This window comes from Notothenia rossii (genome assembly GCF_949606895.1).
Source record: "Notothenia rossii genome assembly, chromosome: 4".
NCBI lineage: Eukaryota > Metazoa > Chordata > Actinopteri > Perciformes > Nototheniidae > Notothenia > Notothenia rossii.
Genome location: NC_136902.1, coordinates 63,619,138 through 63,632,863, shown reverse-complemented (window position 1 = coordinate 63,632,863; position 13,726 = coordinate 63,619,138). Strand labels below are relative to the sequence as shown.

The 13,726-nt window shown below is 38.9% G+C and overlaps 1 protein-coding gene across 3 annotated transcripts in view; it reads right to left on the bottom strand.

Annotated features, from left to right (window-relative positions):
• The window catches only part of LOC307036490 (uncharacterized protein), a 28,020-nt gene extending 15,250 nt beyond the window's left edge, over window positions 1-12,770 (bottom strand). The window contains exons 1-2 of one of the 3 annotated variants that reach the window (XM_079676856.1): window positions 8,980-12,770; window positions 8,156-8,277 (exon numbers count right to left, since the gene is read on the bottom strand). In XM_079676856.1, the coding sequence (XP_079532982.1) occupies window positions 11,216-12,319 (1,104 nt within the window). In that variant the 5' untranslated portion in view covers window positions 12,320-12,770 and the 3' untranslated portion in view covers window positions 8,156-8,277; window positions 8,980-11,215. Of the gene's footprint in view, window positions 1-4,783; window positions 8,278-8,979 lie in introns of those variants that run through there. The other 2 variants (XM_079676854.1, XM_079676855.1) reach the window with 2 other exon arrangements.
• Window positions 12,771-13,726: the final 956 nt, after the last annotated feature.

Sequence of the window (13,726 nt, the reverse complement as noted above, 5' to 3'; positions counted from 1 at the left end):
TGATCCCAATTTGGGAAATGTTTGTGTTGCAGCAGCATAACAAGAAAAACAAAATATAAGTTATTATATATACAAAAGTATGTGAGGGATGGAATATTAAATTGAATATAAATGTAAAATGTACATGTGATTTTACGTCCAAGAGAAGCTATGGAGCAGAGAGTTCTCTGCCAGCCAGAGTGGATTTGTTATTAGTTCAATATGTCAAACTGATTTCCCTGACTACAATCTTTAGTTACATGGTGAAACGTTATGCTGCTTGTACTAATTAGACTTATCATATAAGCCACGCAGGTTTTAATAGGATGTATTCATTATCTTTACTTATGTTGCGGTCTTTTCAGCAGCGCCATCTCTAAAACGGCCATACAGTCACTACCCATCATTTACATTTCACCGTGACATGGACAAAAATGTAACGTCAGCTTACCTCATGACACGAATCCAGACTCTCCTTTGGAAAACATCGGCCGGGAAACGATAGAACAAGCACGTTTCATGCGAAGACCTGTGGCTGCAACCCGGAGCAAAGCAACAAACCATTGCGTAGCTAACTAGTAGCGCTAGCTTTAGCTAACGTTAGCTAACGAAACGAACTGCCGAGTAAAATTGGAAAACATTGGTAATTAATTATTCTATAATTTGTAAAACTACGGTGTTAAAAACAACAATTTCAAAAATGCAGATTCTAATGGTCAGATATAGATATACAGATACTACAGATATGCAGTTACTTGCTTTCAAGAAGAACACAGGGGGAAACAAACTTAGCGGGAGTGTTTACGTGTTCGGCGTAATGACGTAAAACGGCCTCGACAATTTCTGTAGTCCTATTCAGCCACTCGGTAACAACCATCGTTTTTCAGACACGTAAACTCTTCAAAAATCCCCAGTGGGGTCACTGCTGATGTATTTAATGTCGTAGAACAAAACGTGATTTATCTCTTAAATTTGTGTCTACCACAGACCTTATTTCAAGCTATTTTCCAAAACCCTATGGAAAAAATGCATTGCTTTTTGAGGAAGGAACCGGAAGTGCTAAAAATGCTAACTTACTTCCGGGTTTTACGACGCGTCACTGCGGTTCTCTCTAATACAAAGTTATTATGGCTGTGTGTACCTTGTGTGCACCGCCTAGTGGTTAAAGCATGTTATTGAATTATTGTGTAACACATGCAGTGGTGTTTATTTGTAAATCATTTAGTATAATCACACAAATTCTGTGTTTTATAATGAATGATTCTGTGTTCTTTATTTATTGATTGTTTAATACAATGTGAGGGTCTAAGGACAGAGGGTGTCGTATTGTCATACTGATATTCTGTACAAACTGTGAAGTCCACTGAGACAAATGTAACATTTGTGATATTGGACTATATAAATAAACATTGATTGATTGATTGATTGATTGATTGATTGATTGATTGATTCAATACCTGACAAGGCCGGAGATGAAAAACTTGGGTCGCAGGTTCCTCAACAGTGCATTACAAGACATCTATCAATATTTGTGTATACCTCCACCATTAAACTGTCATATTCTGCACATGTCTTATACTATCTACATACATCTTATATAAGAGTATAATACATTATGTATAATATCAGTTAAAATAAGTGCTTCAACAGAGTTAACATTGCTGAAGGTATACACAAAGTTTTTCATTCATTGCATAACTACACCGTTTGTGTATGTCAATAAACCTTAGAAAATCTTGAAATCTTGAAAGGGATGTGCAAACTAGTCATTATATACAGTCTTTAATTAACTATTAGTAGAGAATAACGAGTAATGAATATACTTTATAGGGATCCTATTAATATCTAATAATAAAAATAGTGAAATTCAATAACATGCTTTAACCACTAGATGTCCCTTTATATCAGGATTGAACGTTTATGGTGTAAATACAGCCTTTCTACCAATTGGATCAAATATAAAAGTCAGCGGAATTAGTGTTGATACTGTAAGGAGATGTATTGTGTGAAAATAAATGTAAGATGTTGTTTAATTGCTGATATATTTATGATCCACGTCACGTTTTCAGTGTTGGCGGCAGTTCCTCATGTTTGTCTAGAAGTCTTCTCATCAAGGCTCTATAAATAGAGAATTACAGCAGATATGTAACATTTAATGCAGCCGAACCGTGTATTACAATGCCGTTATGTGATGACCTCCAAAGAGAAAAGCAAGCAGACTCGGAATAAAGTGTTTTCGGTCTGTTTCCGGTATTTGTTTATGACGATGTGATGTGAGATGTGACATGTCAGACTGGAATTGCACAGGGGAAAATAACGTATCTATGGCACCATTTTAGATGCGGATTTTGTTAAACTAATACGTTTGCGCTGTGGACCAACACTATACATTGACGGGGAAGGGGGTAGCAATAAAGATAACACCATTAAACAGTTACACAACATAACAGAAATAATATCGATAGCAGCGTCCCTAGCAACCACCTTGGTAACAATGAAAACGTTGTATAGACTCTCCAGAAAAATGCGGGCAAAAATCCTTGATTATGCGGGCTAAATTCCTTGATTATGCGGGCTAGATTCCTTGATTATGCGGGCTAAAATCCTTGATTATGCGATTAAACATGCAGGGTTTTTATGTGATTTTATGCGGTGAAATTGCGGGAAGTTACGAAATATGCGGAAAGTTGCGAAATATGCTAAATATGCGGGAAAAAATAATAACAACTTTTTAAAATATTGGGCTGTCTTATGTATTCTCTCTCACACACAACCTGCCACTAACGTTAAACCCCTTTACTATTCAATTAAACACATTCAAGGTTTATTTATTGTAAAAGCAATTGGGCTATTTTACACACACACACACACACACACACGCACGCACGCACGCACGCACGCACGCACGCACGCACGCACGCACGCACGCACGCACACACACACACACACACACACACACACACACACACACACACACACACACTTCTCCGCCTCATTCTGTTTCATTTACTCGTTCGTTATCTGACCAGCTTCAATCTTGTAGGCTACTGTTAAATATGTTCTTTATTCTCGCGTCCAGGAGAGAAGCTTTAAAATGAGACTAAATGGAGTCTCTGAAAAGATTCAAATGGGATACTTTAATAAAAAAAAGGTGCGGTAGTGTTACAGACAGAATATTGTTCCGGCAGAAAACAGCTGTGATCTGGCTCTCCTGAGCAAGAAGAGAAGGGCCAATCCCCCGTTCGGTGCCGTTATATATCCTCTGCTGGCTCCTCCCCGCTTGCCGGCTCGCCTCGCCTCTAATGTCCGTTGTTGCATTTAAACAGAGGATTGGTACTTTTGCTTAACACGCCTTTTCTCCTCATATTCTCTTTTATCACTTTTCATGTAACACATTCTAAATGCTGTAATCAATACTCTAAAACATACAGAAAATGCTTCACGGCTGGTTTGGTTTCCGGTCATTCCGGATGTTGTCACATGCTACTCTCGTCTGTAAACAATAGTGTATTCAAATAAACTGTACTTTCATTTAATATTCAGCATGGTAGTATCTCGACATCTATAGTTGTAGTGTTAAATCAGTAGGTTTCGGTTTTCACCACACCACGTCATTTCGCTACTCAATTCACCTCTTTAGGAAATCGTATATTAGCCACATGCTAAATGCTAACCGTAGATGAAGGATTTTCAGAATAAAAGCTTAACTGCTTGTGCACAAGAATTTCTGGTTTTTCAGTATAAAAGAGCGTTTAAACTGACGGTATGTTTAAGCTACATTATACCATCAAAACATTGATCTTAATTTCTAACAGTCCCTCCTTACACACCTAAAAGGTGTGTATAATACTGAAATCAATGAGTTCTTCATCTGAACTTCGCATAGTACATATCTCATATTACAAACATACAATCTAAATGGAATGGTTCAATAGGCTTAACTTTACAAAAATACAAAATAAATTATTTGCCTGGTTCAAACCTAAAAGTTTTCCCTTGTGTATAACTTCTAGTGTTTGCATTCAATATCATTCTTCAAAATAGCAGCAATGGCTTGGTATCAGAACATTTCTTCCTCCCTCCTTTCACATAAACCGTTCTCATACCACGCTCAGTGTTAAGGCACTTGTTTTTACAAAGTGAAAAGAAACAAACGATTTTAGAATAGCAATGATTTATACCAGGCGCGCCGGATTCATTTTAGAATTGGGGGGGCCAAAAAAAGTGCGTGTGTATGGCCCAATCCCAAACTACGCCCTAGACACTCCCCCTCCGTGACGGAGTGAACTCCGTGGAGTGACACATGAGGCTCCCTCCTGTCAGATGGAGGGAGTAAATACAGCGGCAAGCTTTGGGACAAACTCCCCTCTCTCCGGCAGAAACAGGAAATGCCGTAACGGCTACAACGGTTTCAAATCAGCATCTCTTTGACAAAAAATGTAAATGAATAACTCAAATAAAACTCCAAACATCTTTAATTGTGTTACTTTTTTGTAAAGCTCTTAGTTTTAAATCTGATGTTTATAAGCTTCTTAGTGTTTGCAACAGTCTGTAAATATACACAATTTTATAATAAAATGCACACATTCACCTTTTTCTAGACTAAACACAGGTATGATCCTAAGTAAAAAAAAAAATGAGGTTATCATGAGGTTGTTAACATCGCAATTTATCACTATCGTTTAGTGGTTTTGCAAAGAATTAACCACTCTGTTTTTGTACCATTCTGCGTTGAAGTACCTTCTTTTTGCCCAAATAATCTACTAGCGGTCTCCTTTTTTCTGATAGTTAGCTGTACAGCTTTAACCGCCTCAATGTCCCGACAGCAAACCTCCATGCAGTTGGAACCAGCCTGTTTCGGTTCAACAACGGCGGCGGTGGGGTCGGCGGCGGTTTTGACAGTTTCTGCGGCCGCAGACTAGAGCTGCTGCTTTTGGGTTCATCTGGCTTCGCTGTTTGAAGAAGGTCCAACCTCCGGAGATGTGGTAGTCAGGGATGTGACCTTCCAGTTGTTAAATTTAAGTTTAGATTGACCGTATTTAGTTTTCTTCTGCGCTGGTTCTTCTGACATGTTTGCAAGTGTATATATTCTTTATATCTCTAGGTTAACGGCTGACACACACAGCAGAACAACGTAACAAATAAAGTAAACAACGTAACAAATAAACAAATCTAAGCTTTTTTATTGGTTGTAATTTACATGGATACATTTGAATGGTGTGACAATGTCCTATTTGATTGGGTTAAAATGTACATATTCTTCCTGTTATGTCTGCCTGCTTTATTTTACCTAATGCAAAGTGACCTGCTCCATCGAAATCGTTCGCATTGACCCGAAGACACATTTTGATTCCTAGCTTTCTAATGAGATCAGGATTGTTTTTGTACTCCAAATATTAAGCAAAATATGTCACATTATATAATGACTGTTACAGAGTCATCGTTTTGAGAAAAAGGCCTTTAAAATGTTTCTCTTCTCTGGAATCCATCGATCTGATTGATTATTAGCGGAGCAAATGATCAAAAATACTACGGAGGGAAGATATTTTCGTTTGGATTACTGCACTCACGGGAAACACCGGCTGTTGTTATGCCTATTGTGACGTTAAATTACTCAGTTCTCCGCTTGTAATTATGCCATTACAAACTTCAAACCTGTATTTATCATCTGCATTTGCCGAAACAAGTTTAATATTCTGAAAGCCAAGACTTTGTTTATTTGAAATCAGATGAAAACGAACTGTAACGGACCCTGCCGTGTTATCTATGATTACTATGCCTTACATTCATAATTTCAGCGGGAGGGAGGGGGAGCGGCGCTGCGGAAGAGCAGAGTGGCCAGTGAGAGGCGAGCTGTGGTCTTCCCTTTACAAGCTTAAAAAATGCGTGTAGCTAATGAGATTGAATATATATAACAATACAAAATAACAAAATATACACAGCTAGATCAGATCGCGTTTTAGATGCGACTTTAGAGTAGAGGGGAATTATTGAAACGGGATTTGTACAGTGTTCCGCGCCGCGTGTATATACGTGTGTGTTTGTGTATTTTTGCGTTTGTGTGTATTGTGTTTGTTTCCCGGGGAAAAGACTCACGAGAAACACCGGCTGTTGTTATGCCTGCAGTGACGTTAAATTACTCCGTTCTCCGCTTGTAATTATTCCGTTACAAGCTTCAAAGTTGTAGGCCTATTTATCATCTGAATTTGCCGAAACAAGTTTAATGTACTGAAAGCCAAGACTTTGCTTATTTGAAATCAGATAAAAACAAACTGTAACGGACCCTGCCGTGTTATCTATGATTACTATACACCTTACATTCATAATTTCAGCGGGAGGGAGGGGGAGCGGCGCTGAGGAACAGCAGAGTGGCGAGTGAGAGCTGTCATCTTCCCTTTACAAGCTTCAAACATGCCTGAAGCTAGTGAGACTGAATATAACAATCAAAAATAACAAAATGTACACAGCTAGATCAGATCGCGTTTTAGATGCGACTTTAGAGTAGAGGGGAATTATTGAAACGGGATTTGTACAGTTTTCCGCGGCATCTGCTGCTGCGAAAATGTGGGGCAGGGCTGAAAAGTGGGGGGGCCAATGGCCCCCTGGCCCCCCTGCTTCCGGCGCCCTTGATTTATACAACATGAAATCTACCATATTAGAAGAGTATAAAATAATAAAGTCAAATACAATGGACTATCTTAGAATAGTGTAAAATTAATTGGAATAATAAAAATATACTATCTTGGAATAGTATGAAGTAAATTGAAATGGATTCACTCCATTTTAGCATTTTATTTTGCTCACTTCTTCACATGATTTCATCATGTAAAGAATCACATCGGCTGGACATTCATTGATCAATCTCATCTCCGAACATCCATATCATTTAAACTAACTCATCATTGTCATCAACATCTGTATACGGGGTGGGTTGTCTTGTTCTGCTAGCATTTGTAACTGTCTCCTCATGAGAAATGTACCCTCCCTCCTTTCATACCATTTAAGGTATTAAAGTAATATGTTCTCTAGAAGGGGCCGTTGTGCGTTCTACTCTGGGGTACGGCATTCTAGACAGTCATTTCTGGGAGAAGATTTTGGTCAGTTACAACAGTTGTAGAATGTCATCACTTAAAAGTTCCTACTAAGTACCTTTGGGTGGTCTGTTCTAATGCAGTGATAAAGTCCCTGAAATGGTGTGAGAACCGGTGGAATATCAATAACTAATTATACTAATTTATCTTCAATTATGGTCTACTTAAATAGCTATGCTAACCCCTTTAACAGTGTGTGGAACCTTGGGTGCCCGAGCATGTGATAATTACTCCCTCCTTTAACAAGGATTTTAAAAACAGAAGTCATTTCATTAATGGTTTGTAGTTCAATTCCGGAATTTATACTTATGGCAGATATGTTTCTCCTTTAAATAACATCTCTAAATGTCAGGTCATCACTGATTGAATGGATGACCATTAGGAGCTGGTGGCGCTTGTCTTTTAAAACTCATACTCTGGTGCCGTGCGCTCCCTCTGAAGCTGCAAGTAAGATTGAAAACATCTGCAGGATGGGTTGAGCGACCCCTTCTCCCTGAACGATGTTTGTTGTAACAAATATGCACCATCACAATGAGTGACCCAAGGCCCCGCATGTATTGCTCCCAACTACATTAGTTTTTAAAAAATTAAACTTTGCTATCGCTCTTTGCCCAGTGTCTTTTTAAAACTCTACATCTTGGACGACAAACAAATGTTATTTCCTCCTTAACAGTTATCCTGTGGTAATAACCATGCTACAATGGAGAAATCAATACTTTAGATTTGAATACTATCTTTGGCTTGGTACTAGCTCTACCTTTAACATTTTCCATACAAATAAAGATTTGTCTGCTTTTATAGAGTGGTTACTAAAACCATCCCTTTAAACTGTAGGTCTATACTGTAACAAATTAAATCTCCCCCAAATTCTCCTCAGTCCATCTGCTCTTGGATCCTTCCGCTGTAACTCTTTTCAGTGTCCCATCTGCTTTGCATTTCATCTCCTCCTTTACAGTCTCTACTGGTTGCATGGAAGGCGTATTCCGCTCTCATGTCCCACACTCTGCTCTCGTGCCCAAATCTTGTGGCTCAGCTTGGAACTTCATGTCCTGTGGGGGACCGATGAGTGTGCCTTTTTATGTCACCTGTAGTTCTGGATTCTTCAGGTGGAGATGGTTCAGCTCTGCTTCTCTGTCTGTTCGATGGAGGAGGAGGAGTCTTCCGTGGTGAGGTCTTTTGTCTGCTTGGAAGTTGGGGTCGTAGCGTTCTGACAGGCGGATAGATAGAGAGAGAGAGAGAGAGAGATCTCGTGACGCATTATCTATAGTTAATTCTAACACACTTGAGGTAAAATAAATCCAACCTTTTCCACTCTATTTTCCTAATCTTACTATCCATCTTAGTTGTTAAATGTCATCTAAACACAATTCATGTCTACTAATAATTGTACCATATCCCTAAACATTGCTTTCACCCACTGTAACATGTCTACTCCAATTAACTCTTTCAGGAAACCATTTTCTTCTATACATTTAAATACCTACATGTTTCAAGCACCACATATTTCACACACTATAAAAGAACGTCTCGAAATTTTCTCCATCACTTTAAATCTCACTGTTATTTAGAACCGTAATAACTTTTGTGACTGGACATATCTGCAATGTCGCCACTATCTGCTGGGGAATCTTGTTCATAGAGTTTGTACATACAAAGCTGTACTTGTGGGTTAGTAGCCTGTGTCTAACAATCATTTTCAATAATTGTGCTCAGGTCACCGATCGGTTGTTCATAGCTTAACAGGGGGTGTTTCTGGTACGGACTAAAACATGGATCCAGTGTATTTAGAGATTCCCCTAATCTGTAAATCCCCATCACTTACATATCCCGATCTCTTAAACCCATCTCATCATTTGATACAAGAACTGCATATAGGGGGGGTGAATCATCTTGATTATAACCGCCTCACCTTTGGGAACGAGTATTTCTAACTCCTCTTCTTGTTGCTCAGCTGATCTTTTGGCTCTGGGGATAAGTGAAATTCTCTGAAACACAGCTGGAGTCTTGTTAGTGATGTGGGCATTCTTTATGAGTGAACTAATGGTTCCATGTTTTACTTGATATTGTACTCCCCTTCCAACCAGAAAGGTGCCAAGTGTAATGAGCACAATCGACAATGCTATTCTAACTCTTATCCCTAGGGGACCCCACAATTGGTTTGGCTTTGTTCTCGTCATCATCTCTATTTTATCCCTGGTTGTGTCCGTTACAGAATTTAAATAATGAGTTCAAAAATAACATATACAAAAAATTGGACTCTTTTTACAGATGTAAAACAAAAAATTGGTTTTCACATTAATGTACAATCTATAAAGCTCTATAGACAATTTGTCTTTTGAGCTGTTTCTATCTTTATCTTATTTCTATTTATTGTTTTGTTCCAGCTCTGCCAAATCAGTCCTAACTCCCAATAATGTTCTGGAAGTTGCCAGTGAGGGTGACAATGTGTGAGGTGGTGTCAATTTGCTCCTCTTTCTTTACCTTTAAACCGGATTGCGTGTGAAGTTCGTTACAACTTCTCACGCTTCCGTCCACCGGGGATCAGCCCACTGTCTTTTGTGAACCTTCACCCTCACCCATTCACCTGGCCGAACAGGAGTCTCTTCTGGTGTCTCGTCTGGTATCTCTGTAGTTTTCCTAGCCTGTGTAGACAAAACTTGCATAATATTACTCAGAGTTCTGACATATTCATCCACTTCTATTTGTCTAATATCTAAAACTGGACCACTCCCTCCTTGGAGAAGGCCCAGCTTTGGCATACCCCTTGTTGTTATGAGACCTATTTTGTTATGAGACCTATTGTTAACTACATGTTATTATTTATTAACTACGTCACTGAAAACAACATATCTGTATAATCATGACACTCCCTCCTTTGAGCATAAAATGCTCAATTAATATTGCAATGATTACCCTATTATGAACAGGACATGTAAAACCCATAACGTTGCATTAAATAAATATAACTTCTCTATGTACCCATAAGGCGTACAAAAATATCGTATGATGTATGGTTTTCTGACGGTATAAATGCATATTCACAAAAAGATCTGCCATTAGCACAAAATTAGTTTGCTTCTTTTAATAATGGCTCTTGTCTTGGTATTATGCATCATCGTTGCTGCGAAAAACCATACCCCTTTTTCCGCTAATGCGTCTCAATAATTCTAGGATTAGAGGATTGGTTGACACTGCTGAACTAACATATGATAAAATAATATTTCTCCAAACCGGAGGGAAAATATGAACTATTCTCACAGAGGCTGACCTGCATGAAGGGCTGGTGCCCCTCACTCAAATGAGATATTGCCTTACGCACTACACTATAAATCAGTAAAGTTACTCAAGAATAAATAAATAAAGACTGATTCTTGAAACTGTTGCAAAAACCCTACAACTTCTTCATCCAAGCTCTTAATCAGTGTTATGTTATTTAATCTGCAGCTCATGCCTTAAAACAGATACTTCAGACCGATTATAAAATTATGTTTATGAGAAAAATGTAATCTGACTCCATAAATCACATAATTGTTTGATTAAAAACTGCACTTCTGGCTAAGAATAAATGAAGTTCCCCTTTAAACACAGCCCCGGTCTTCTGACGGGGTCTACCTATGTACTGGCTGGAAAATGTTGGGCCAGTCTCTGTCGCTCCGTCACAGTTCTCCCGCTAACAGTCACTCTCTAGTTCTGCTGGGTTCTTGTTGACTTCTTCACTGGTTTGAGACAAGGGACCCTATTGGAACACCTCCCTTTGTAGCCAGACTTCACCACAGCAGAATTTCTGTTTTCAGGTCTGGACAGCTTCACGTCAGGTGTATCGCCGCCCCTTGCATATTTTGGGTGGAAGCCCATCGTCTTGACCTCACTCGCTGTGTCGACACAATAGTTTTCTGTGTGGGGGAACAACATCACTTGTAATCTGTATCCTTCTCATAATTACAAAAATAGTCTGCTAAATGTTCTACTCTGCTACTTCTAATCTGTGGATGCTTTATGTGTAAATGAAATATTCTACTCACTATCTTTTAAATAATATTCAACCTCTCCCTCCTGTGGTGACATATGTGGCTCTATTTAGCTGGATTTCAAAATACTTTAGTGCTGAAGATGCATCACCTGGTGGTCTGGTCCTCTAAGCTTCCTCATTGTTGTGGTTGATACCAGGCTGTCTGTGGCATTTGGTTCATGTTTGGAAATCCTGTACGTCTTTGACATCTCTGGGTTGCTTGGTATTTCATATCGTGGTAAATGAGATGTTGTCTCCATTCTTCAATGGGTATAGCGTCTAATGCCACCACATCTCCCAGGCTTGCCTGCACTGATTGGGGAAGGGCGTTAATGACCGCGTTCTTCCACAGCATTACGACAGACGGTGAAACGTCATGTCGTTCTCCAGTGCAGTCCTCCCTCACTCCTTCACATCTCTTCAGGAAGGCATACATGTCTTCCCCCGGTTCTTTTCTCAGGCTGTTGAGGGCATGTAAACTCTGTGTTGTTGGGTAGATTTGACGAATGGCAGCCCAATACCTCGACCTGACTTTGTTGAAGAAAATGTAATCTGGAGAGTTGATGCATTTGGCCTTGGAATCCACTGCTCTTGTCTCTAGTCTTCCTTCTATCCGTCCAAGCAGTGCCCTCATGTCTCCCAAGCACAGGTGGTCTTGGACTGTGTATTTCTCCAGATCATTCACCCACTTCTGACCTCCTTGTGTAAGTGGAGGTAGTTTTGCCGCTAATGCTTCCATGTCTCTGTGAGTCCATGATTGGTATTTCAATCCTCCTTCTCCAGCCACTATCACCGGTAGCGTGAGTGTTGAGCAGTTCTTGAGTCTTCCAGCTTCAGTTACGGTTGTGGTGTCTGGAGAACCTTCACCTTCTCTTCTCTTGAGTTGTGCTTCCATACGTTTGCTGAGGTCTTCCATCTTTCTGTTGAGCTCCTCTTCCATTCTTCTGCCTAGTTCTTCCAATCTTCTGTTGAGCTCACCAGATAGGAGTCTTACCTCATACTCCAAGTCTTTGACACGTGTAGCTGTGGGGAAACCGTCCAACTCCAATACTCCTCCTAAAACACCCAGAGTTGGAGCTTGTATTGGGGGTTGAAAGAAACTGTATTCTTCTGTCATGTAGGGAGGAGGCGCATCTGTCAGGCTTGGATGGAGCTTTGAAGGTTGGATTACTGGAGCTTCTTCTGTCTTTTCTTTCTTATCTTCCTTTGCTGTGAGCTCTGCTCCTTGAGCCACATACATGCTGTTCGTTGATTCTTGGCTGACATATTTTAGATGGAGTACCAGACTTGTAACTCTAGATTTTCTTTTTTCAGCTCTGTTTATAGCGCTTTTAGCAGGTCCATACCAAGGGGGTTGTCCGGCTTTGATCCATGCTTGTTGTTCTCGCAGGTATTTTCAATTTTCATGGTCAATTACTGCTTTTCTATGGGCTTTCGTTGGTGTTGGTTGATCATCAGCTGGATGCAGTCCTCTCGTTTGCCATTGTTCCAACAGTTTCTCCATGTGGTTCCATGTCTTTTGTCTAAGATTTGGAACTGTTATAGCATCTGATCTGATTTGTATCCTTCCCTTGATATCTGCTGTTGAGCCTGGCCCTGCGTCTAGTCTCAACTTAGTTTGTTTTGGTGACATGTTCTCCAATTATTTATTAACTTATCAAAGATGAAGCACTAATCTTCTGACTAGCACCTTCGTTGCTGTTCGTCCGAACTTTAAATCTTTTTTTTTTTTTTTTTTTTTTTTTGCTCAACGTTTTATTATTATTTTTTTAATTATAGATTATTATTTTTTTAAGTTTAAGGTAAAAATATTAATAAAGTTAATTAATATATAAAAAATATGCAAAATTACAATATGAAATGTTAAAATAAAGTTGTACCGTGTATGGTTTTAACTTTGAAATATGAATATGGTTCAAATCCAAATCTCCTGTGTACAGTGCATACCGAAATGTATGAAATTATGCTAATGTCACTATTTGTGTTAGCTTCAATAAATTGGTGTTTGAAAAAGTATTATGTAAAGTTTCTTCTCTTATAATTAGAAACCACTTGCAATTCTATCTTGGCGATCAAGCATGTGTTTATTTATAACCAGTGTTGGGCAAGTTACTTCCAAAATGTAATATATTACATATTACTTATTACTCTCTTTTGAAAGTAATAAGTTACATTACAATATTACTGTCTCTGAAATGTAATGAGTTACACTACTTTAGTTACTTTTTAGTTACTTTCACCAAAATAAACGCAAAAGAATAGCTAGGTATTTTAAATGCTAAAATGTAGTTTAGTGCAGCTCATTATGCATCAAGTGAAGGGCAATGAGGTATAGCATAACAACTGTGTAGGCCCTTAAGGCTACTAACAACTTGTATTACAGGGCTTAGTTGAATACTCGATTCTGATTGTAAATTCTTAACATGTGACACGTTGTTAATACAGCAGTACAGACCGCTGTCACGGACTATAATGAAGGTTAACATATTGTAAATCAAGGCAAATATTATTTAAACCATGCTAATGGTTTGAAATGGCAAACATTGAAAGGCAAAAGTATTATTAAAACCATGTAGCCTACTACATCATCACCTTGGTCCCATCATATACGCTGGAAAGAGAATATTTACTGTGCTTGAAAACTGGT